Genomic DNA, 21,899 nt, shown 5'->3' with positions numbered 1-21,899 from the left:
AATATTCAGGACTGATTTCCTTTAGGATTGACAGCTTTGATCTCTTTGCTGTCCAAGGGACTCTCAAGAGTCTTCTCCAGCACCACAGTTCAAAAGCATCAATTCTTGCGTGCTAAGCCTTCTTTATGGTCCAACTCTCACATCCGTACTTGACTACTGGAAAAACTGTAGCTTTGACTATGCAGACCTTTGTTGGCTAAGTGATGTCTCTGCTTTTTAGTACTGTGTCTGGGTTTGTCATAACTTTCCTTCCAAGGAGCAAGTGTCTTTTAATTTCATGGCTGCAGTCACCATCTACAGTGATTTTGAATCCCAAGAAAATAAAATCTGTCACTGCTTCCACTTTTTCCCCTTCTATTTGCCATGAGGTGATGGGACTAGATGCCATAATTTTTGTTCTTTAATGTTGAATTTCAAGCCAGCTTTTTCACTGTCCTCTTTCATCCTCATCAGGAGTGTCTTTAGTTCCTCTTCACTTTCTGCCATTAGAGTGATATTATCTGCATATCTGAGGTTATTGATATTTCTCCCAGCAATCTTGATTCCAGCTTATGATTCATCCAGCCTGGCATTTTGCATGATATACCCTGAAGACTGTTGAGAGTCCTTTGGACTGCAGGGAGATCAAACCAGTCAGTCCTAAAGGAAATCAACCCTGAATATTGATTGGAAGGACTGATGCTGAAGTTGAAGCTCCAATACTTTGGCCACTTGATATGAACATCTGACTCAGTGAAAAAGACCCTGATGCTGGAAAAGACTGAGGACAAGAAGAGAAGGGAGTGACAGAAGATGAGATGGTTAGATGGCATCGCCAACTCCATGGACATGAATTTGAGCAAACTGGGGGAGAGAGTGAAGGACAGGGGATCCTGGCATGCTGCAGTCCATAGGGTCACAAAGAATTAGACATGATTTATCTACTGAACTCTACATTAGAAAATAATAAGCAGGGTGATGATATACAGCCTTGGCCTACTCCTTTCCCAATTTTAAACTAATCAGTTGTTCCATGTCCAGTTCTAACTGTTGCTTCCTTGACCTGCATACAAGTTTCTGAGGAGACAAGTATGGTGGTCTGGTATTCCCATCTCAAAAAATTTCCAGTTTGTTGTGATCCACATAGTCATAGGCTTTAGCGTAATCAATGAAGTAGAAGTAGATGTTTTTTGAATTCCCTTGCTTTCTCTATGATCCAGCGAATGTTGGCAATTTGATCACTGGTTCCTTTCCTCTTGGAAACCCACGTTGTACATTTGGAAGTTCTGCTGAAGCCTAGCTCAAAGGATTTCGAGCATAGCCATGCTAGCATGCAAAATGAACACAATTGTACAGTAGTTTGAACATTCTTTAGCATTGCCTTTCTTTGGGATTGAAGTGAAAACTGACCTTTTCCAGTCCTGTGGCCACTGCTGAGTTCTCCGAATTTGCTAACATATTGATTGGAACACTTTAACAGCAGTATCTTTTAGGATTTGAAATAGCTCAGCTGGAATTCCATCACTCCACTAGCTTTGATCCTTCCTAAGGCCCACTTGACTTCACACTCCGGTATGTCTGGCTCTAGGGGAGTGACCACACCATTGTGTTTATCTGTGTCATTAAGACCTTTTTTGTATAATTCTTCTGTGTATTCTTGCCACATCTTCTTAACCTCTTTTGCTTCTGTTAGATCCTTGCCATTTCTGTCCTTTATTGTGCCCATTCTTGCATGACATGTTCCCTTGACATTTCCGAATTTCTTAAAGAGATCTCTAGTCTTTCCCATTCTATTGTTTTCTTCTATTTCTTTGCATTGTTCATTGAAGAAAGGCTTCTAATCTCTCCTTGCTATTCTCTGGAACTCTGCATTCAGTTGGGTGTATCTTTCCCTTTTTGTCTTGCCTTTCGCTTCTCTTCCTCAGCTATTTGTAAAGCCTCCTCAGACAACCACTTTGCCTTTACTGCTTGGCAATAAAAAGGAACAAGTTATTGATGCATGCAACAACTTGGATGACTCTCTGGGAATTATGCCAGGTGAAAAAAACCAATCTCCAAAGGTTACATCCTGTATGATTCCATTTATATAACATTCTTCAAATGTCAGAATTACAGAAATGAACACACTAGTAGCTGTTGGGAGCAGGGCATGGTAATAAAAAAAAGCATCAGGAAGGAGACTTATGGTGATGGAAATCTTGTGTATTTTGACCATAACAATGTCAGTATCCTGAATATGATTTTGTTCTATAATTTCGCACAATGTTACTTATAGGGGAAACTGTGTAAAGGACACACAAGATCTCTCTGTGTTATTTCTTACAACTGAATGTGAATATACAATGATTTCAGAATATTGATGAATTATAAAAAGTTGCAAATCACCTGGAAAATCTATTCTATGACTGAGCCATTCTCCTCCCGTGTAGATATCCAGGAGTAACAAATACAGTTGTCCACAAAAAGATTCATGCAAGAATGTCCATAGAGCTTTATTCATAATAGCTGAAACGTGGAAACAACCAAAATGTCCATGTGCAGGAGAGCAGATAAACAAATTGTGATATTTTCATACAGTGTTATACTTTTTACAGAAAAAAGTACCAATACACCCAAAACATGGATGAATCTCACAAATACTATGTTAAGCAGTGGGAATCAGATACAAAAGAATACGTAATGTATGGCTACGTTTATATGAAGTCCAAGAACAGGCAAACATTGATGGTGGTATAAAGTATAATACTCTTTACTGGTGATGAGAGGATGGTATCAACAGGAAAGGATCTTGAGAGAACTTTCTGGAGTGAAGGAAATGTGATTACTTAAGTATACACAGAATATTAAGTTATTGAGCTTTATACTTACAGTTTTGCATTTTACTGTTTGTTAATTATGCCTCAGTAATTACTGAAAAAAACATTTTCCCCTATTCATGGGGGAAGAAAGACAAGTCATCCAATCCCACTGTGAAGACTTTGTTTGGATCCTTCTCCAGACAAGCTGTAGAAAAACCTATTTATGACAGTTGTGTTAAATTGAAAGTCTGAACAGTTTATCATTATTGATGACATTGAGTTATTGTGACGTTCATCAGTTCAGTTCAGTCGCTCAGTCGTGTTCAGCTCTTTGCAACCCCATGGACTGCAACACATCAGGCCTCCCTGTCCATCACCAACTCCCAGAGTTTACTCAAACTCATGTCCGTTGAGTCAGTGATGCCATCCAACCATCTCATCCTTTGTCATGCCCTTCTCCTCCCGCCTTCAGTCTTTCCCAGCTCTTTTCAAATGAGTCAGTTCTTCACATCAGGTGGTGGTCAAAGTATTGGAATTTCAGCTTCAGCATCAGTCATTCTAATGAATATTCAGGACTGATCTCCATTAGGATGGACTGGTTGTATGTCCTTGCAGTCCAAGGGACTCTCAAGAGTCTTCTCCAACACCACAGTTCAAAAGCATCAATTCCTCTGTACTCAGCTTTCTTTATAGTCCAATTCTCAGATCCATACATGACTACTGGAAAACCATAGCTTTGACTAGACGGACCTTTGTTGCCAAAGTAATGTTTCTGCTTTTTAATATGCTGTCTAGGTTGCTCATAGCTTTTATTCCAAGGAGCAAGCATCTTTTTAATTTCATGGCTGCAGTCACCATCTGCGGTGATTTTGGAGCCCAGAAAAATAAAGTCTCTCACTGTTTCTACTGTTTCCCCATCTATTTACCTTAAGTGATGGGACCAGATGCCATGATCTTAGTTTTCTGAATGTTGAGTTTTAAGCCAACTTTTTCACTCTCTTCTTTCACTTTCATCAAGAGCCTCTTTAGTTCTTTGGTTTATGCCATAAGGATGGTGTCATCTGCAAATCTGAGGTTATTAATATTTCTCCCTGTAGTCTTGATTCCAGCTTATGCTTCTTCCAGCCCAGCGTTCCTCATGATATACTCTGCATATAAGTGAAATAAGCAGGGTGATAATATACAGCCTTGACGTACTCCTTTCCCGATTTGGAACCAGTCTGTTGTTCCATGTCCAGTTCTAACTGTTGCTTCCTGATCTGTATACAGATTTCTTAGGAGGCAGGTCAGGTGGTCTGGTATTCCCATCTCTTTCAGAATTTTCCACAGTTTGTTGTGATCCACACAGTCAAAGGCTTTGGCATAGTCAATAAAGCAGAAATAGATGTTTTTCTGGAACTCTCTTGCTTTTTCAGTGATCCAATGGCTGTTGGCAATTTGATCTCTGGTTCCTCTGCCTTTTATAAATCCAGCTTGAACACCTGAAAATTCACGGTTCACATACTGTTGAAGCCTCGCTTGGAAAATTTTGAGCATTACTTTACTAGCATGTGAGATGAATGCAATTGTACAGTAGCTTGAGCATTCTTTGCCGTTGCCTTTCTTAGAGATTGGAATGAAAACTAACCTTTTCCAGTCCTGTGGTCACTGCTGAATTTTCCAAATTTGCTGGCATATTGAGTGCAGCACTTTCACAGCATTATCTTTTATAGGTGTAAACACAACTATTATTGTTAGAGTTCTTATCATTTGAGATACATATTGAAATAAGTGATATATCTAAGATTTGCTTCAAAATAAAATAGATGGGAAGTGGTAAAGATACAAATGAAACAAGACTGGTTGAGTTGATTCTTGTTTAACCTACTTGACTGGATTATTGTCTGCTTTCTTTACTCCGTGATAAAAAGTTTAAAATTTTAAACATGGATAAAAGACACACACAGGTAACTTTAAAACAGAATCTGCCTCTGAGATAGTAAGTTCTAAGGATGCTCAAGAAGTGGTAGGGAAAGTTAATCCCTCAGAGAAATCATTGCTTATCTGCACTAGGTAGCAAAGAGCAATTTTTTTCATACTTAGAAGGTACAGATTGCTTTTTTACTTATTTATTTATATTAATTGGAGTATAGTTGATTTAAAATATTTTGTTAATTTTGGACTACAGCATAGTAATCCAGTATTTTTACAGATATACTCCATTAAAAGTTATTACAAGACAATGGCTGTCATCTCCTGTGCTATCACAATATATCCTTGTTGCTTGTCTGTTTTATCCATGGTGGTTGGCATCTCTTAATCCCATGCTCGTAGTATGCCCCTCCGCCTTGCCTCTTCTCTTGGTAACCGTTAGTTGTTTTTTATATATGAGAGTCTGTTTTGCATATACATTTATTTGCATTATTTTAATATTCCACATGTAAGTGATGTCGAACAATATTTGTCTTTCTCTGTCTGACATTTCACTAAGCATAATATTCTCTTGGTCCAGCCACATTGCTGCAGGGAGAGGGGATTTTTAAGGGTAGAAAACCACTCAACACTCAGTGGACACCCAAGTGTAGATAACTTCTGTGCTAATTTTCAATCCAAATGTATGATAATGTTAGCACATACAGACACATTGTGTCTACGTAAATTGTCCATTTGCTGTAGCAAATTGGAGCAATGGGATTAATTTTTTTCTACTTTCGTGTTCTCTTTTGCTTTCCATAAGGACCTGATGTTATTTTGTGAGGATGATCCAAAGCCAGTTTTGCCGATAATTCCTACTTCCATTGTCTCATCAATGGCGCGGTTGTCAGAAGGGCAAACAGATGTTTATAATCTCTGGGATACAGGTAAATTAAAGAATAAACATTGTACTCAGAAACGTGAATAAGAAACACTGGACAGATATTGTTTTTCGTCAGATTTTATTTTGTGAAATATAGCAACAGTGGCTTTAACTTTGGTCCTGTGGGAAAAGATTAACATGGATAAATTCAGTCCACACAGGGTCCAAGAATCTTGTTTTACTGTTTGTTTCAATGTTTTTGTCTGTTTTGCTTTATTCATTTTCATTGTTTCATTTCAAAAATTATTAACTACAAATGTTAAATCTTTTATATTTGTAAATTTTTTTTCTTTAAAGCATAAAGTTCATTTTAGCACCTTTTCTTGTTTGTATTAATCTTCTCTTTGATGAAGAGCTTATATTTTTCAGAAGCAAGCATTAGATGAAAATGTGAGAAAGTGTGAAGCATGGTGTCCCACAGATTGGTTAATGATCTCTTGAGTAATTAACACTAGAGAATGGCACAGTGCACTACTGGCCTCCAGTAAATTACACTATCGAATTCCAGCCAGGCTCTACTGCTACTCAAGAGCTGATTGATCCACTGTCCAGCCACTCCAGCCTGTCTGTTCTCCATGAACTCAGTTTCCAATACATTCTTCCCTTGATTTTCTCAGGAAAAAAGGATAAAAGGTCTGTGAAGATGAACAAAACGTTCCGAGTAGTTTTTATCCGCTCATATATCTTTGCTTTTATTTTCATCCAGGCATCCTTTTCACAGAGTTGGCTCCTTATATTCCGAGTTTCATCTTCTCCCTCATCTTTGGACCATGCACCTTAGTTTCCCATTATATAGAGTCCCAATATCCAAAATATTAAAACTGAAGTTTATTAGTATAGTTTTACTGTAAAAGTTCACTTGTATATAGTTTTCTTATAAAGCCAGTTCTGAGACTGGTGAGGATATTTTAATCAACCCAGAAACAAGAAATTGTGGGTTATGGTGATATTTGTAGTATAAGGTTGGCGTTATTCACATAAATAATTGGTTATAAGTGGTAACAATTTTTTAGACAGCTTGCTTTTATTCTTAGAATACACTTTATGTAAATTGGTCCAGATCCAGAAATTTGAAAGAAAACGTAAGGAAAATGTTTTTGTGTTTTAATATCTCCTAACATTTCCATCCCCTAATATTTTTAATAGACTTTTCTAAGAACAGTTTTAGGGTCACAGCAAAATTGAGGGAAGGTACCAAGATTTCCCCATATACCCCTCTTCCCCAAACAAGCGCCACATTCTGCACTCTCAGCATCCCACACCAGAGTGCTGCATTTGCTGCAAACAGTGAACCTACATTAACACTTTTCTTTTTAATCATCCAAAGACCATACTTTTTGTTAGTGTTCACTCTTGGTGGTGCACATTCTATGGGTTTTGACAAATGTATACAACACGTATCCACCATTACAGTATCCTACAGACTGCATCTCTGCCCTAAAAATCCTCTATGCTCTGTCTGTTCTTTCCTCCCTCCTCTGTAACCCCTGAAAATCACTGACACTTTAAATATCTTCAGAGTTTTGCCTTTTTCCAGAAATTCATGAAGTTAGAATCATGCAGTATGTAACCTTTTCAGATGGCTTCTTTCAGTTAGTAATGTGCATTTAAGGTTCCTCCATGTCTTTTCATGGCTTAATAGTGCGTTTTTTTTTATTAGTGCTGAGTAAGATATATGAGGGAATTTATCCATTCACCTACTGAAGAACATCTTGGTTATGTCCAAGTTTTGGCAATTTTAGCTAAAGCTGCTGTAAATACTCCTGTGCAGGTTTTTGTGTGACATGCTTCTCTCTGCCAGCATTTTAAACAAGAAATTGAGTATAAATGAGCATCAGAAGCAACCCTTAAGAGGAAAAAAGTCACAAAGCATATCTCTTGAGAGATGATTCTACCCTTTTACTTGTTTAGGACTCATCTTAATTGGAGGAGCTTTTCCGATTTTTTTTAAAGATTTTTTTTTTTATGTGAACCATTTTTAAAATCTTTATTGAATTTCTGTTTTGGTCTTTTCTCCAGTCTTCCCTTCACACTGATCTCAGAGATAGCTTGCAAATGCAGATCTTAGCATTTCATTTTTTTCCAGCTTAAAACCTTTTAACAGTTCTCTACTGCCAGTAAGTCTAATTTTTTTTTTTTTTTTTACTGTCTTGTAAGACTTTTCATAGTCTGGTTCGGGCCAACCTTTACAGCCTCATCACCAATACTGCCAGTATTCACAATACTTTGTGACATTCTATTACTCTCTCCTTAGAATGTCTTTGTTCCAGTTACTTCAGCTGCGTAACACATCGCTCTAAAACTTTTGTGGCATAAAATAGCCATTTATTCTGCTCACAGATTCTCTGGGTCGGGAATTAGGACAGGGCACAGTGGGGGCGACTGGTCTCTGCTCCATGACGTATGTCTGGGCCTCAGCTCGCGAACACAGAGGCTGGGGACAGGAATCATCTGATGGCTCATCCACTCACTTGTCGGGTAACTGATGCTTGCTGTGTCCGCTGGGCCTCAGTTTCTCTCCACATGCGTCTCCTTATGTGGTCTCTCCCCGTGGGCTAGTTTGGGCATCCCTGTAGCACGGTGGCTGGGTTCCAAGGCTCAACATCCTGTGAAGGCAACGACCAAGCAGAGCGGAATAATTTCAAAAGCCACGCCAGGATACTTCCCCCACCCCATTCAGTTTATCAAGGCAATCGAGAAGTCTTTCCAAAGTTCAAGGGGAGGGTACGAAGATGCCTACCTCTCAATGGACAAGTGTCAATGTCATATTGAAAAAAAAGCATATGGAGTGGGAAGTGTATTAGCACAGTTGTCTTTGGAATATACAGTCTGCCACAATTCTTCACCAAATAATGAATGCTTAACAAAATCCTATTCAAACAGCAAGGCCCAGCTCGTTTGGCAGAAACCAACACATTTCTGTAAAGCATTTATCTTGCAATTAAAAAATAAATAAATTAAAAAAAAAAAAACAAAAACCAGCAAGGCACAGCTCAAATGTCACTATTGCTATAAAATCTTTCCACACACTAGTTTCTCCTTTCAATGTGTTCCCACAGGACTTTGCCCATACCCCCAAAATAGAATTTATAGTTTTGTATCATAATTATTTATTTAATAAGATTTATTTATTTTTACATTACCTAAATAATAAGTGAATATATTCTGATTTTTAAAATTCAAACCATGTAGATAGAACTAAAATCTCCCTTCCTTGTTTTGGCTGTTGTAAACAGTGTTGCAGTGAACACGGGGGTGCGTGTATCCTTTCAGACCATGTTTTTCTCCACGTATATCCCCAGGAGTGGGATTGCAGGGCCATCAGTGAGTTCAGTTCAGTTCAGTCACTCAGTCGTGTCCGACTCTTTGCGACCCCAGCACGCCAGGCCTCCCTGTCCATCACCAACTCCCGGAGTTCACTCAGACTCACGTCCATTGAATCAGTGATGCCATCCAGCCATCTCATCCTCTGTCGTCCCCTTCTCCTCCTGCCCCCAATCCCTCCCAGCATGAGTCTTTTCCAATGAGTCAACTCTTCACATGAGGTGGCCAAAGTACTGGAGTTTCAGCTTTAGCATCATTCCTTGCAAAGAAATCCCAGGGCTGATCTCCTTCAGAGTGGACTGGTTGGATCTCCTTGCAGTCCAAGGGACTCTCAAGAGTCTTCTCCAACACCACAGCTCAAAAGCATCAATTCTTTGGTACTCAGCCTTCTTCACAGTCCAACTCTCACATCCATACATGACTACTGGAAAAACCATACCCTTGACTAGACGGACCTTTGTTGGCAAAGTAATGTCTCTGCATTTGAATATGCTGTCTAGGTTGGTCATAACTTTCTTTCCAAGGAGTAAGCATCTTTTAATTTCATGGCTGCAATCACCATCTGCAGTGATTTTGGAGCCCAGAAAAATAAAGTCGAACACTGTTTCCACTGTTTCCCCATCTATTTCCCATGAAGTGATGGGGCCGGATGCCATGATCTTCGTTTTCTGAATGTTGAGCTTTAAGCCAACTTTTTCACTCTCCACTTTCACTTTCATCAAGAAGCTTTTTAGTTCCTCTTCACTTTCTGCCATAGGGGTGATGTCATCTGCATATCTGAGGTTATTGATATTTCTCCCGGCAATCTTGATTCCAGCCTGTGTTTCTTCCAGTCCAGCGTTTCTCATGATGTACTATGCATAGAAGTTAAGTAAGCAGGGTGGCAATATACAGCCTTGATGTACTCCTTTTCCTATTTGGAACCTGTCTGTTGCTCCATGTCCAGTTCTAATTGTTGCTTCCTGACCTGCATACAGATTTCTCAAGAGGCAGGTCAGGTGGTCTGGTATTCCCATCTCTTTGAGAATTTTCCACAGTTTATTGTGATCCACACAGTCAAAGGCTTTGGCATACTCAATAAAGCAGAAATAGATGTTTTCCTGGAACTCTCTTGCTTTTTCCATGATCCAGTGGATGTTGGCAATTTGATCTCTGGTTCCTCTGCCTTTCCTAAAACCAGCTTGAACATCTGGAAGTTCACGGTTCATGTATTGCTAAAGCCTGGCTTGGAGAATTTTGAGCATTACTTTACTAGCGTGTGAGATGAGTGCAATTGTGCAGTAGTTTGAGCATTCTTTGGCATTGCCTTTCTTTGGGATTGGAATGAAAACTGACCTTTTCCAGTCCTGTGGCCACTGCTGAGTTTCCCAAATTTGCTGGCATATTGAGTGCAGCACTTTCACAGCATCATCTTTCAGGATTTGAAATAGCTCAACTGGAATTCCATCACCTCCACTGGCTTTGTTCGTAGTGATGCTTTCTAAGGCCCACTTGACTTCACATTCCAGGATGTCTGGCTCTAGGTCAGTGATCACACCATCGTGGTTATCTGGGTTGTGAAGATCTTTTTTGTACAGTTCTTCTGTGTATTCTTGCCATCTCTTCTTAATATCTTCTGCTTCTGTTAGGTCCATACCATTTCTGTCCTTTATCGAGCCCATCTTTGCATGAAATGTTCCCTTGGTATCTCTGATTTTCTTGAAGAGATCTCTAGTCTTTCCCATTCTCTTGTTTTCCTCTATTTCTTTGCATTGATCGCTGAGGAAGGCTTTCTTATCTCTTCTTGCTATTCTTTGGAACTCTGCATTCAGATGCTTTTATATTTCCTTTTCTCCTTTGCTTTTTGCTTCTCTTCTTTTCACAACTATTTGTAAGGCCTCCCCAGACAGCCATTTTGCTTTTTTGCATTTCTTTTCCAAGGGGATGGTCTTGATCCCTGTCTCCTATACAGTGTCACGAACCTCATTCCATAGTTCATCAGGCACTCTATCTGTCAGATCTAGACCCTTAAATCTATTTCTTACTTCCACTGTATAATCATAAGGGATTTGATTTAGGTCATACCTGAATGGTCTAGTGGTTTTCCCTACTTTCTTCAATTTAAGTCTGAATTTGGCAATAAGGAGTTCATGATCTGAGCCACAGTCAGCTCCTGGTCTTGTTTTTGTTGACTGTATAGAGTTTCTCCATCTTTGGCTGCAAAGAATATAATCAATCTGATTTTGGTGTTGACCATCTGGTGATGTCCATGTGTAGAGTCTTCTCTTGTATTGTTGGAAGAGGGTGTTTGCTATGACCAGTGTGTTCTCTTGGCAAAACTCTATTAGCCTTTGCCCTGCTTCATTCCGTATTCCAAGGCCAAATTTGCCTGTTACTCCAGGTGTTTCTTGACATCCTACTTTTCATTCCAGTCCCCTATAATGAAAAGGACATCTTTTTTGGGTGTTAGTTCTAAAAGGTCTTGTAGATCTTCATAGAACCATTCAACTTCAGCTTCTTCAGTGTTACTGGTTGGGGCATAGACTTGGATTACTGTGATATTGAATGGTTTGCCTTGGAAATGAACAGAGATTATTCTGTCATTTTTGAGAGTGCATCCAAGTATTGCATTTTGGACTCTTTTGTTGACCATGATGGCTACTCCATTTCTTCTGAGGGATTCAGAAAAAGTAGTAGATATAATGGTCATCTGAGTTAAATTCACCCATTCCAGTCCATTTCAGTTCGCTGATTCCTAGAATGTCGGCATTCACTCTTGCCATCTCTTGTTTGACCACTTCCAATTTGCCTTGATTCATGGACCTGACATTCCAGGTTCCTATGCAATATTGCTCTTTACAGCATCGGACCTTGCTTCTATCACCAGTCACATCCACAGCTGGGTATTGTTTTTGCTTTGGCTCCATCCCTTCATTCTTTCTGGAGTTATTTCTCCACTGATCTCCAGTAGCATATCGGGCACCTAGGACCTGGGGAGTTCCTCTTTCAGTATCCTATCATTTTGCCTTTTCATACTGTTCATGGAGTTCTCAAGGCAAGAATACTGAAGTGGTTTGCCATTCCCTTCTCCATTGGACCACATTCTGTCAGATCTCTCCACCATGACCTGACCGTCTTGGGTTGCCCCACGGGCATGGCTTAGTTTCATTGAGTTAGACAAGGCTGTGGTCCTAGTGTGATTAGATTGACTAGTTTTCTGTGAGTATGGTTTCAGTGTGTTTGCCCTCTGATGCCCTCTTGCAACACCTACCATCTTACTTGGGTTTCTCTTACCTTGGGCGTGGGGTATCTCTTCACGGCTGCTGCAGCAAAGCACAGCCACTGCTCCTTACCTTGGACGAGGGGTATCTCCTCACTGCCGCCCTTCCTGACCTTCAATGAGGGATAGCTCCTCTAGGAGCTACCATATGGAGCAGGCCATATGGTAGCTCTATTTTTAGTTTTTTAAGGAACCTCTGCACTGCTCTCCATAGTGTCTGTACCAGTTTACATTCCCACCAACAGTGTAGGAGGGTTCCCTTCACTCCACATCCTCTCCAACATACATTGTTTGTGGATCTTTTGTTTATTCTTTTATTTATTTATTTTTGTTTGTGGATTTTTTGATGATAGTCATTTTGACTGGTGTGAGGTGATACTCGTTTTGATTTGCATTTCTCTAATAATTGGGAATATTGAACATCTTTTCTTGTGCCTCTCAGGCCATCTGTATGTCTTCTTTGAAGAAATGTCTATGTAGGTATTCTGCTCATTTTTTGATTGAGTTCTTTGTTTTGATGGTGTTATGCCTCATGAGCTGTAAATTTTGGAGATTAATCCCATCAATCACATCATTGCAAATATTTTCTTCCAATTTATGGATTGTATTTTCATTTTGTTTATTGTTTCCTTTACTGTGCAAAAACTTTTGAGTTTAAGTAGGTCCCATTGTTTATTTCCATTATTCTGGGAGTCAGAGCAAAAAAGATACTGTTGTGATTTATGTCAAGAGAGTGTTCTGCCTATGTTTTCCTCTAGGAATTTTCTTGTGTCCCGTCTTTAATCCATTTTGAGTTTATTTTTGTGTGTGGTGTTAAAAAATGATCTAAATACATTTTTTTTTTTACATGTAGCTGTCCAGTTTTCCCAGCACCATTTTTGTTGAACAAACTGTCTTTCCAACACTGTGTAATCTTGCTTCTTTTGTCATAAGTTAATTGACCGTAAGTGCCTGGATTTATTTCTGGGCTTTCTATCCTTTCCATTGATCTATATGCCTGTTTTTGTGTCAGTACTACACTGTTCTGATGACTGTAGCTTTGTAATATACTCTGCAATCAGGCAGTAGGATTCCTGCAGCTCCCTTCATCTTTCCTAAGATTGGTTACTCAGAGTCTTTTGTGTTTTCAAACAAACAAACAGAAAAATTTTGTTCTAGTTCTCTGAAAAGTGCCATCAGCAATTTGATAAGGACTGCATTGAATCTGTAGATTTCCTTGGGTGGTATGGTCATTTTAACTATTAATTCTTCCAACCCAAGAACACAGTATATCTTTCCATTTGTTTGTGTCATCTTCAGTTTCTCTCATCAGTGTCTTATAGTTTTTGGAGTACAGATCTTTTGCCTCCCTAGGTAGACTTATTCCTAGATATTTTATTCTTTTTGATGCAATGGTAAATGGGATAGTTTGCTTAATTTCTCTGTCTGATATTTCAGAACATGTACGGTTAATGTATGTTGTTAGTATATAGAAATGCAACAGATTTCTGTATATTAATTTTATATCCTGCAATTTTATCAAATTCATTAATGAGGCCTGGTAATTTTCTGGTAGCAGAAGTTCTTAATTTTAATGAGGTAGAATTTCATTCTTTATGATTTGTACTTTTTTGTATCTTGTGATCTATAAAATTCTTTCTTGTCTTAAGACCATAAAGGTTAAGATTTTTATAATTTTGCTTTCCACAATTAAGCTCTTAATGCCGCTGGAATTGGATTTTGTGTATGGTTGAAGCAGGAGTCCATTTTTACTTCTAAATGAATAACCAGCTGTCCCAGCATCAATTATTGAAAAGTCTGTCCTTTCCCTGATGAACTGAAGTACCATCTATAGCCTAAAGCAAGTTTACACATATGCATGGATTTTTGTTTCTCAGCTTTCTGTTCCACAAGTTCTGTTCTGTTCCACAAGTCATTTGGCTATCCCAGAACCAACAAATACTTGTAATTACTCAACCTTTGTAATAATTCTTGATAACTTTTCCTTTATCAGGAAGAGTCATTGTTTCTTTTCCTTTTTTTTAATTTTTTTGGCCCTTTGCTTGCTTTCCCACATAAAAGCTTGTCATGTTCCTTGAAAAAACCTCTTAGAGTTTTTTATTGGCTCGCCAATCTTTAAATCAATTTGGAGAAGTGACCTCTTTACAATATCAAATTATTCTGCTTATTTAAGTCTTCTTCATTGAATTGGCTTCCCTGATAGCTCAGTTGGTAAAGAATCTACCTGCAATGCAGGAGACTCTGGTTCGATTCTTGGATCAGGAAGATCCCCTGGAGAAGGGATAGGCTACCCACTCCAGTATTCCTGGGCTTCCCTTATGGCTTAGCTGGTAAAGAATCCTCCTGCAATGCAGGAGAACTGGGTTTGATCCCTGGGTTGGAAAGATCCCCTGGAGAAGGGAAAGGCTACACAATCCAGTATTCTGGCCTGGAAAATTCCATGGACTGTAGAGTCCATGGGGTCACAAAAAGTCGCACACGACTGAGCAACTTTCACTTCACTGTGTTGTATTTTATAGTTTTTCCCCATACAAGTCTTATGTATCTTTTGTTAGATTTAGTCCTATGTACTTTATGTATTTTTTGTTGCTACTGTAAAAGATATAATTTTATAAATTGCATATTCTAACAGATTGTTGATGATGAGAATGAGTAGAACTACTTTTTGTATATTGATTTTATAGCCAGTAACCTTGCTCAACTAATTCTTATCAATTTTCTTGTAGATTCTTCTCAGTTTCTTGGGTTGAAAATCACATCACTTGTAAATGATGGCAGATTTATTTCACACTTGTAAACTGTACCTTGTATTTCATTTTCTTACCTCACCTTGCTAGGCAGAACCATTCAGGGAATGCTGAGTAGAAACTGTGATCGTGGTCTTCCTAGATTCAGTCTGTATCTTAAAGAAAACGATTTCAGCATTTTGCCATTAAGATAAGTTTACTGTATGTTTTTTGCAGATCTCTATTCCTAATTTGTCAACAGTTTTATCATGAATATGTGTTGAATTTTATCCATTTTTAGTATCTATATTGATGGTTATAGATTTTTCTCCTTTAAGCTGTTAATTTGGTAAATTAACTGATTTCCAAATGTTGAAACAACCTTGAATTTCTGTAATACACTCAACTTGGTGATGATATATTATCTTTTATATATCTTGCTGGGTTTGGTTTGCTAATGTTTTATTTATGAGTTTTGCATCTGTATCCATGAGTGAAATTAACCAGGACTGTCTTTTCTCATATTTTATTTGTTATGTTTTGATACTGGGATGTTGCCAGACTCATAAAAAGATTTGGAAAGTGTTTGCTCTTTGTTTATACGCTGGAATAATTTGTGTAGGGTTGTTTGTGAGATGATATGAAAGTAGATAAAGTATTCTGTACCTTCAGTAATGGCGCTGGCAGAAGGACTGCAGGCAGGGAAGGCACGTGGCTACCCAGAATACATCTGTCTCCTCATGAAGACAAAGCACTGCCCCCTTTATAATGAGTAGGTCCAATATAATCAACCTGACACCAGGTAATTGGCTGCTTTTCCTGGGAAATGGTGACATGCTAGGGATATAGCATTAACTTCTACTCTTAACAGGTTGGGCATTCAGCAGCTATGGTAGCCATGATCTTGGTGACAGAAGACTCGTGTTGTTGAACCCATGCAGTCTCCACCCCTACCACACGGCCAAAGTCCACTGCACAGCTACTAGAACGACTAAGGGAAGAGGGCGGTTGACGTCCATTAAACAGAGTGTCTTGCCTGTCTGATTTTTGAGAGCCTCTTCTGCAGTGAATGTTCTCTGGCAGGCACTTCTATGGGGCGTGAGTGTCTTCACACAGTGTGCGCATACACCCTGAAGATTCATCCGCGTATTGGTCTCCAATCCTCCAATCTTTTTTTTTCCAGGTCCCTGATAGCCCCCATCGACCATGAACTGCTTCTTGCCTTCCATGTGAAGTGTGCATCTGTTTGCAATTCTGTCTTCTGGAGGATTTTCCTACTCTTTCAGGGCACTTGTGAGTGAGACTCTGATTTAGCAGTTAACTACTGCTGGCTACTCCTGGCATTCCAGAGATTCATCTGTAAACCAGCCCTATACTTTTCTCTGTTAACTGGCAGTTCTGCATGGAGCTAGAGGTGGAAGTTGAGCGGGGAGTAGTAAATAATGAGAGCAGATTCCGTGGAGTCTGAGCCATCTGTCTGTATAGTTTCCATGGGCCTTCTGGCTCGGTCTGGACTCGTCTGTTCCATTTGCTGTTACAATAGAATGCTGCTGTGCAATCCCAATTCTTTGTCCTTTGGACCAGGCAACACCCATTACATGATGGGCACACAGTTGTTTGGTGTTCTGAGGTGTAGGCAAAAGAAGACATGACTCCTGAGTCCTAGAGGTCAGCTTTGTGATTTTCCTACTGGGGCTCACTAGGTGCTCTGCTTACCATCTCTCTCTGCATCAGACACTTGTGTTGGTTCAAGGTTATATGGTCCAGCTGTCTGAGAAGCTTATGCAGTGGCCTCGGCCTGTGGCAGAACCTTTTCTTGCTTTGATCCCCACTAAAAAATGGCAGTAAATGGTCAGAGCAGCACAACCCAAATGTGGTATACATTGCCTCTGAAATTCCAAGACGCCTGTTTCACTGTGATTTATTTCTTTGTGTTGGATAATTCAAGGGGCAGCGACTTGTCTCTCACTGCTTTTTTTTTTTTTTGGCTGCAGCTGGGGTTGCAGCATGTGGGCTCTTAGTGCGATCTAGTTCCCTGAGCAGAGATGGAACCTGGGCCCCCTGCATTGGGAGCACGGAGTCTTAACCACTGGGCCACCAGGGAAGTCCCAACGACTTGTCTCTCACTTTAGAGAGGATATGTTAACATGCAACAGACCACTGAATACTCTAAAAACTCCACAAATGTTGCAACCCTAGAGCATTCTGAGGATTTATCTCCCACCTCTGCATGCATGAAGCGCTGAGGGCTTGTTTCTTCCTGCTTATTAAGTCCGGTTAGCACTGTGTCATCAACGTGAAGGACCAGTGTGATGTTCTGTGGGATATCAAGGAAATCCAGGTCTGTCTGGTCTCTGATGAAAGAGATTGAAGCAAGACAGTAAAGGTATACTCTGTCTCTGCCACATGAAGACTGATTCTCATTATTAATAGAGGTTTTTAAAGAAACATTTCTAGGCCAATAACTGGACATAAGATTCCAGGGGCTGTGTTGATTTGCTCTAAGGAAGATATCACAGCTGGAATTACAGCTATGATTGGTATCACCACTTGATTATATTTGCAATGATCTCTAGTCATTCTCTACAAACTATCTGGCTTTTCACTGCCCCTATAACTTTTAAGTCTTTGATGGTAGCACTAATGTCTGCTGTTTCCCAAAAAATATTTTTTGGAGTGAGGAGGTGTAATTAATTCTTGAGGTTTCTATGTGGTCTGTCTAACCGTAATAGCCTGAACTCCATGGGTTGTGAAACTAAAGTGGGGATTCTGCCAGTTACTAAGTGTATCTATTCCCATTATACATTCTGAAACCATGGAAATACTGGAGGTAGGTCTGTGATTTTACGGGACCCATTGTGAGCTGTTGCCTAGGTGGAGACTTCATGTGCTACCTGATTTCCATAAATCCCTACTTAGTACAGCATAATGGCATTGTTGGATCTCCAGAGATTAGTGTCAGTTAAGAGCCAGTATCTAACAAGACCGGGGAGTTTCTGTGTGTTTCCCTTCCCAAGGAGAGTCACTATTGTAAATGGCTTCGGGTCCTCTAGGGAAGGTTTAGGAGATTTACCATATATACCTGTGGTGGGCATTTCGGGATTCTTTCTCAAGGGGATCTGACCTTCCCCTCAATCAGGAGATTCTGGCTTTGTGAACTGGCTTGAGTTTAGGAATTGAGTAAAAGGCCGTGACTTCTCCCATAAGGACACTACTTAGGTTTTCCATCTGTGTATGTAGAGCAGCGTCTGCAATGTGGGAGACTTGGATTCAATCCCTGGATTGGGAAGATCTCCTGGAGGAGGGAAAGGCTACCCACTCCAGTATTCTGGCCTGGAGAATTCCATGGACTGTATAGTCCTTGGAGTCACAAAGGGTTGGACACAACTGAATGACTTTCACTTTCACTTTTTGCACTTTTTCATGTAGAGCAGCACTTCAGAAGCTGCCCACCTATTTTCTATTCATCTTGTCATTCATTAACCATTACCATATATCTGGACGTGAGTCTCAGTGAACTCCCAGAGTTGGTGATGGATAGGGAGGCCTGGCGTGCTGCAATTCATGGGGTCGCAAAGAGTCAGACACGACTGAGCAACTGATCTGATCTGATCTGATATATCCCTGAAAGTAAAAACAAACACACAAAAAAACCCCTGATATCATTGCATCCCTGTGGCCTGCTGTGGTTCTTGTGCCTCGCTTGTCTCTAAGATTAAGCTGTTGCCACTCCAGATGCCATTATCCCCATTGCGATCAGGGAACCCAGTCCCACTGCATCATCCCTGGGGTCCTCTCCAGCCCGCAGATGACAGCCACTACAAGCTCTGCAGTGATGCTGGTGTGCCGCCACGATAGTTTCTAGTGTGTTGGTGAAGAGAGTTTATTCCAGGGCAGTTAGAAGGTGTCTGAGCACACTGCACGGAACAGATCCCTTCCAACAGTCCCATCTCCCAGAGCCTTTACGCTTCCTTCTACAGCCTGCCAGGGGAGTGCGTTTCTTCTGGAGGCCACTTCTGAGTCCCACACACAGTGTTCTCTCACTCTTCTCTGGCTCTTGGCGTCGCTCTTTTCAGGTGCTGCTGAAGCGTCACAGCCTCGGGAGGCTTTCCTGAGCACAGTACCAAAAACTGACGCCTCACCACCTCCACTGGCACACCGTCTCCCTGCTTCCTGCTTTATCTTCCTGGAAATGCTTAGCATCATCCGATGTGTGTCACTTGTGTGTCTCTTTGATTCTGTAAGAGAATCATTTGACTCAGGGGTTTTGTGGGCCACCCCAGGGCATGGTGACTCTGCTCTGACTGTGAACTCTGCTCTTCGCTACTTCCAGGTGTATATGACGCTGTTCAGGCCGTTGCTCATGGGTTAGGTGCATTGCATTCATGGTTTCCATTTTGAGGGGGGTTGCTCCATGCTTTCACATTTCCCTGAAAGTATCTTTCTATCATCAGAGTATTGCAAGTTCAGTTCAGTTCAGTCGCTCAGTCGTGTCCGACTCTTTTCGACCTATGAATCGCAGCACGCCAGGCCTCCCTGTCCACCACCAACTCCCGGAGTTCACTCAGACTCACTACAGAAATTTGAGTGGTTATCAACATAGTAACTATGTTTTATATGGTTGGTGAAGAAATTCAGTTAAAACCTTTTTTGAAATTTAATTGTTCCCACCTTATTAACTTCAAAAATCTGGAAAACATGATTCGTGCATGAAAAATTGACATGAATGGAACTGTGAAAGGTTCTTACTAAAATGAATAGGGCAAAGCCACAATCATCTGCAGAAGTCAATTAAATAATTAAAAGACTAGAAAGATGGTAACTATATTTAAAGATGTCACCTTTTATTTGTCATGCAGTGGCCGACTCTTTTCATCATTGCAATGATTAAAAGAAACACTGACTTTTGAATTATTTATGCACATTAGATCAAGAGCCATCCCACCTAAATCTTTTTCTACATTACTAACAAGTGCATGCATTATAAAAATATCATATAACTCTCTGAGATTTCAAATTAGGAGAAACAGTCTTAATGTAAACTAAGGTGACGAGTTCTTTATCAAATGACTGTGACACCTGAGGTGTATATGTCCCAATTTGACTTTATTTGAGTGAAACAGGTGGCTGTGTGTCTATTTCCAAGTGAGTGAGTTACGCAGCCTACAGCTATTTACTGAATACCTACTGTGTGTCAGGCCCTGTGCCAACTGCTGGATATGCAATGATGACAAAGATCCCTGAGTTTATGTAGCTTCCAGTCCAGGATCTAATCAGGACTGATCAGGTCTGATCAGACAGATGAGGCAAGTGTCAGGATAGAGAGTGGGCCGGGAAGCACACGAGAGGGCACCTGACTTTGACTTCAGATGTTAGGGGAGACTTTCTAGAGAAAGTGATGTTCAGGAACCTAAAGGATAGATAATGACTAAACTGCCAGCCCTGGTGTCATGTGTGTGGTGGGTATACTTTTATGCACTTTAATTCCTTTACTCTTCAAAACCGTCTCATGAGATCAATGAAGAAAATCCACACAGAATTTTTAAATAACTTGCCCAAGATCACAGAGCTCGGAAATGGCAAAGTCAGGATTTAGACCAAAATAGTCTGATCCCCGAGCCTATGCTGAGTGTTTCAAACCTTTTAACTGTGATCTGCAGTCCGAAATTCCTTTTATGTAATGACCCAGTACACACACTCACCAGAAACAGTAGTGTTGCGATAGTTATTGGAAATGTACTCTGATCCATTCTATTTTATTCTAGACAGTTTTTTTTTGAATATTCGATGTGACCTACAAAATCGATCTCATAACCTACTAACAGATCACAACCTGCAGTTTGAAAAACACTTCACTACACTGTTTTGCCTGTTACACAGAATCAGCCAGACCAAGTGAGAGAAGAAGAACAGAGTATCTTGGTTTGTGAGAGGTGTGAGGGTGTGAGAGGACAAGGGGGTGGGGTAAGAGGAAGTCGGAAGGGGATCTTAGACCTCACACAGCTCCCCAGCCCTCCCACCAGCTGAATACACGGTGAGCAGTCAGCAGTCTTTACCTAAAAGAAGGCCTTGCAGGACCCAGCTATCTTGGTACCCTGACCTCAGACTTCAGCCTCTAGAACTGTGAGAGAGAAATTTCTGTTGTCTCTAAGCTACCCAGTCTGTGGTACTGTGTTATCGCAGCGCGAATGGACTAAGGCAAGCATGTGCTGGAGGAGTTTCAGTTGTGTCTGGATAATGATGGGGAGCCTTTGAAGTGATTTAAGCGAGGACATGAGACAACCAGATCTTCCTTGCTTTCAGGAAGATGACTGTGGATGTGGTGTAAAGAAAAGATTGGAGGAGGACAAGTTAGGAAGAGCAGTCAGGGGTCAAAACAGAACTGGAGACTAAGAACATTTCTAAAATGCAGCTCTGATCCGGTCAGAATTCTGAGAAGCTCCCCTTAGGATAAAGTCTGTCACCTTAGCCTGGCGGATAAGCTCCTTCCTCGTTGGCCTCCACTTTCCTCTGCAGCTTGCCTTTTGCCTCCTCCTTCCTCCATCACACGCAGTGGTCTAGCAGTGGTTGCTGAGCAGCTTGCCAAAATGCCGTGTTCTCTCCCACTTTGAATGTGCCCCTTACCCTGTTCCCCATTCCTGTTCATTTGAATCTTGAGGGTTCAGCTAAATGTTGCTTCTTCCAGGAAGCCTTTCCTAACATGCTGGAGACAGAGTTATTGCTTCTCTGGGCTCTCCGGTCCCATCACTTCATGGCAAATAGATGGGGAGAAATGGAAACAGTGGCAGATTTTATTTTCTTGGGATCCAAAATCACTGTGTACAGTGACTGCAGCCGCAAAATTAAAAGACGTTTGCTCCCTGGGGTTGTGCAGAGTCGGACATGACTGAGCAACTTCACTTTCACTTTTCACTTTCATGCACTGGAGAAGGAAATGGCAACCCACTCCAGTATTCTTGCCTGGAGAATCCCAGGGA

At 40.5% G+C, this 21,899-nt stretch overlaps 1 protein-coding gene across 5 annotated transcripts in view; it reads left to right on the top strand.

Annotated features, from left to right (window-relative positions):
- Positions 1-21,899, top strand: part of ENTHD1 (ENTH domain containing 1) — a 97,676-nt gene that overhangs the window by 50,152 nt on the left and 25,625 nt on the right. For all 5 annotated transcript variants that reach the window (XM_059886591.1, XM_059886593.1, XM_024991974.2 and 2 more), the window contains one exon: positions 5,494-5,617. In XM_059886591.1, coding sequence (XP_059742574.1) covers positions 5,494-5,617 — 124 coding nt within the window. The remainder of the gene's footprint in view (positions 1-5,493; positions 5,618-21,899) is intronic.

This window comes from Bos taurus, chromosome 5 (assembly GCF_002263795.3).
Source record: "Bos taurus isolate L1 Dominette 01449 registration number 42190680 breed Hereford chromosome 5, ARS-UCD2.0, whole genome shotgun sequence".
Lineage (NCBI taxonomy): Eukaryota > Metazoa > Chordata > Mammalia > Artiodactyla > Bovidae > Bos > Bos taurus.
The sequence above is the reverse complement of the archived record's forward strand: the minus strand, read 5'-3'. Positions and strand labels throughout refer to the sequence as shown.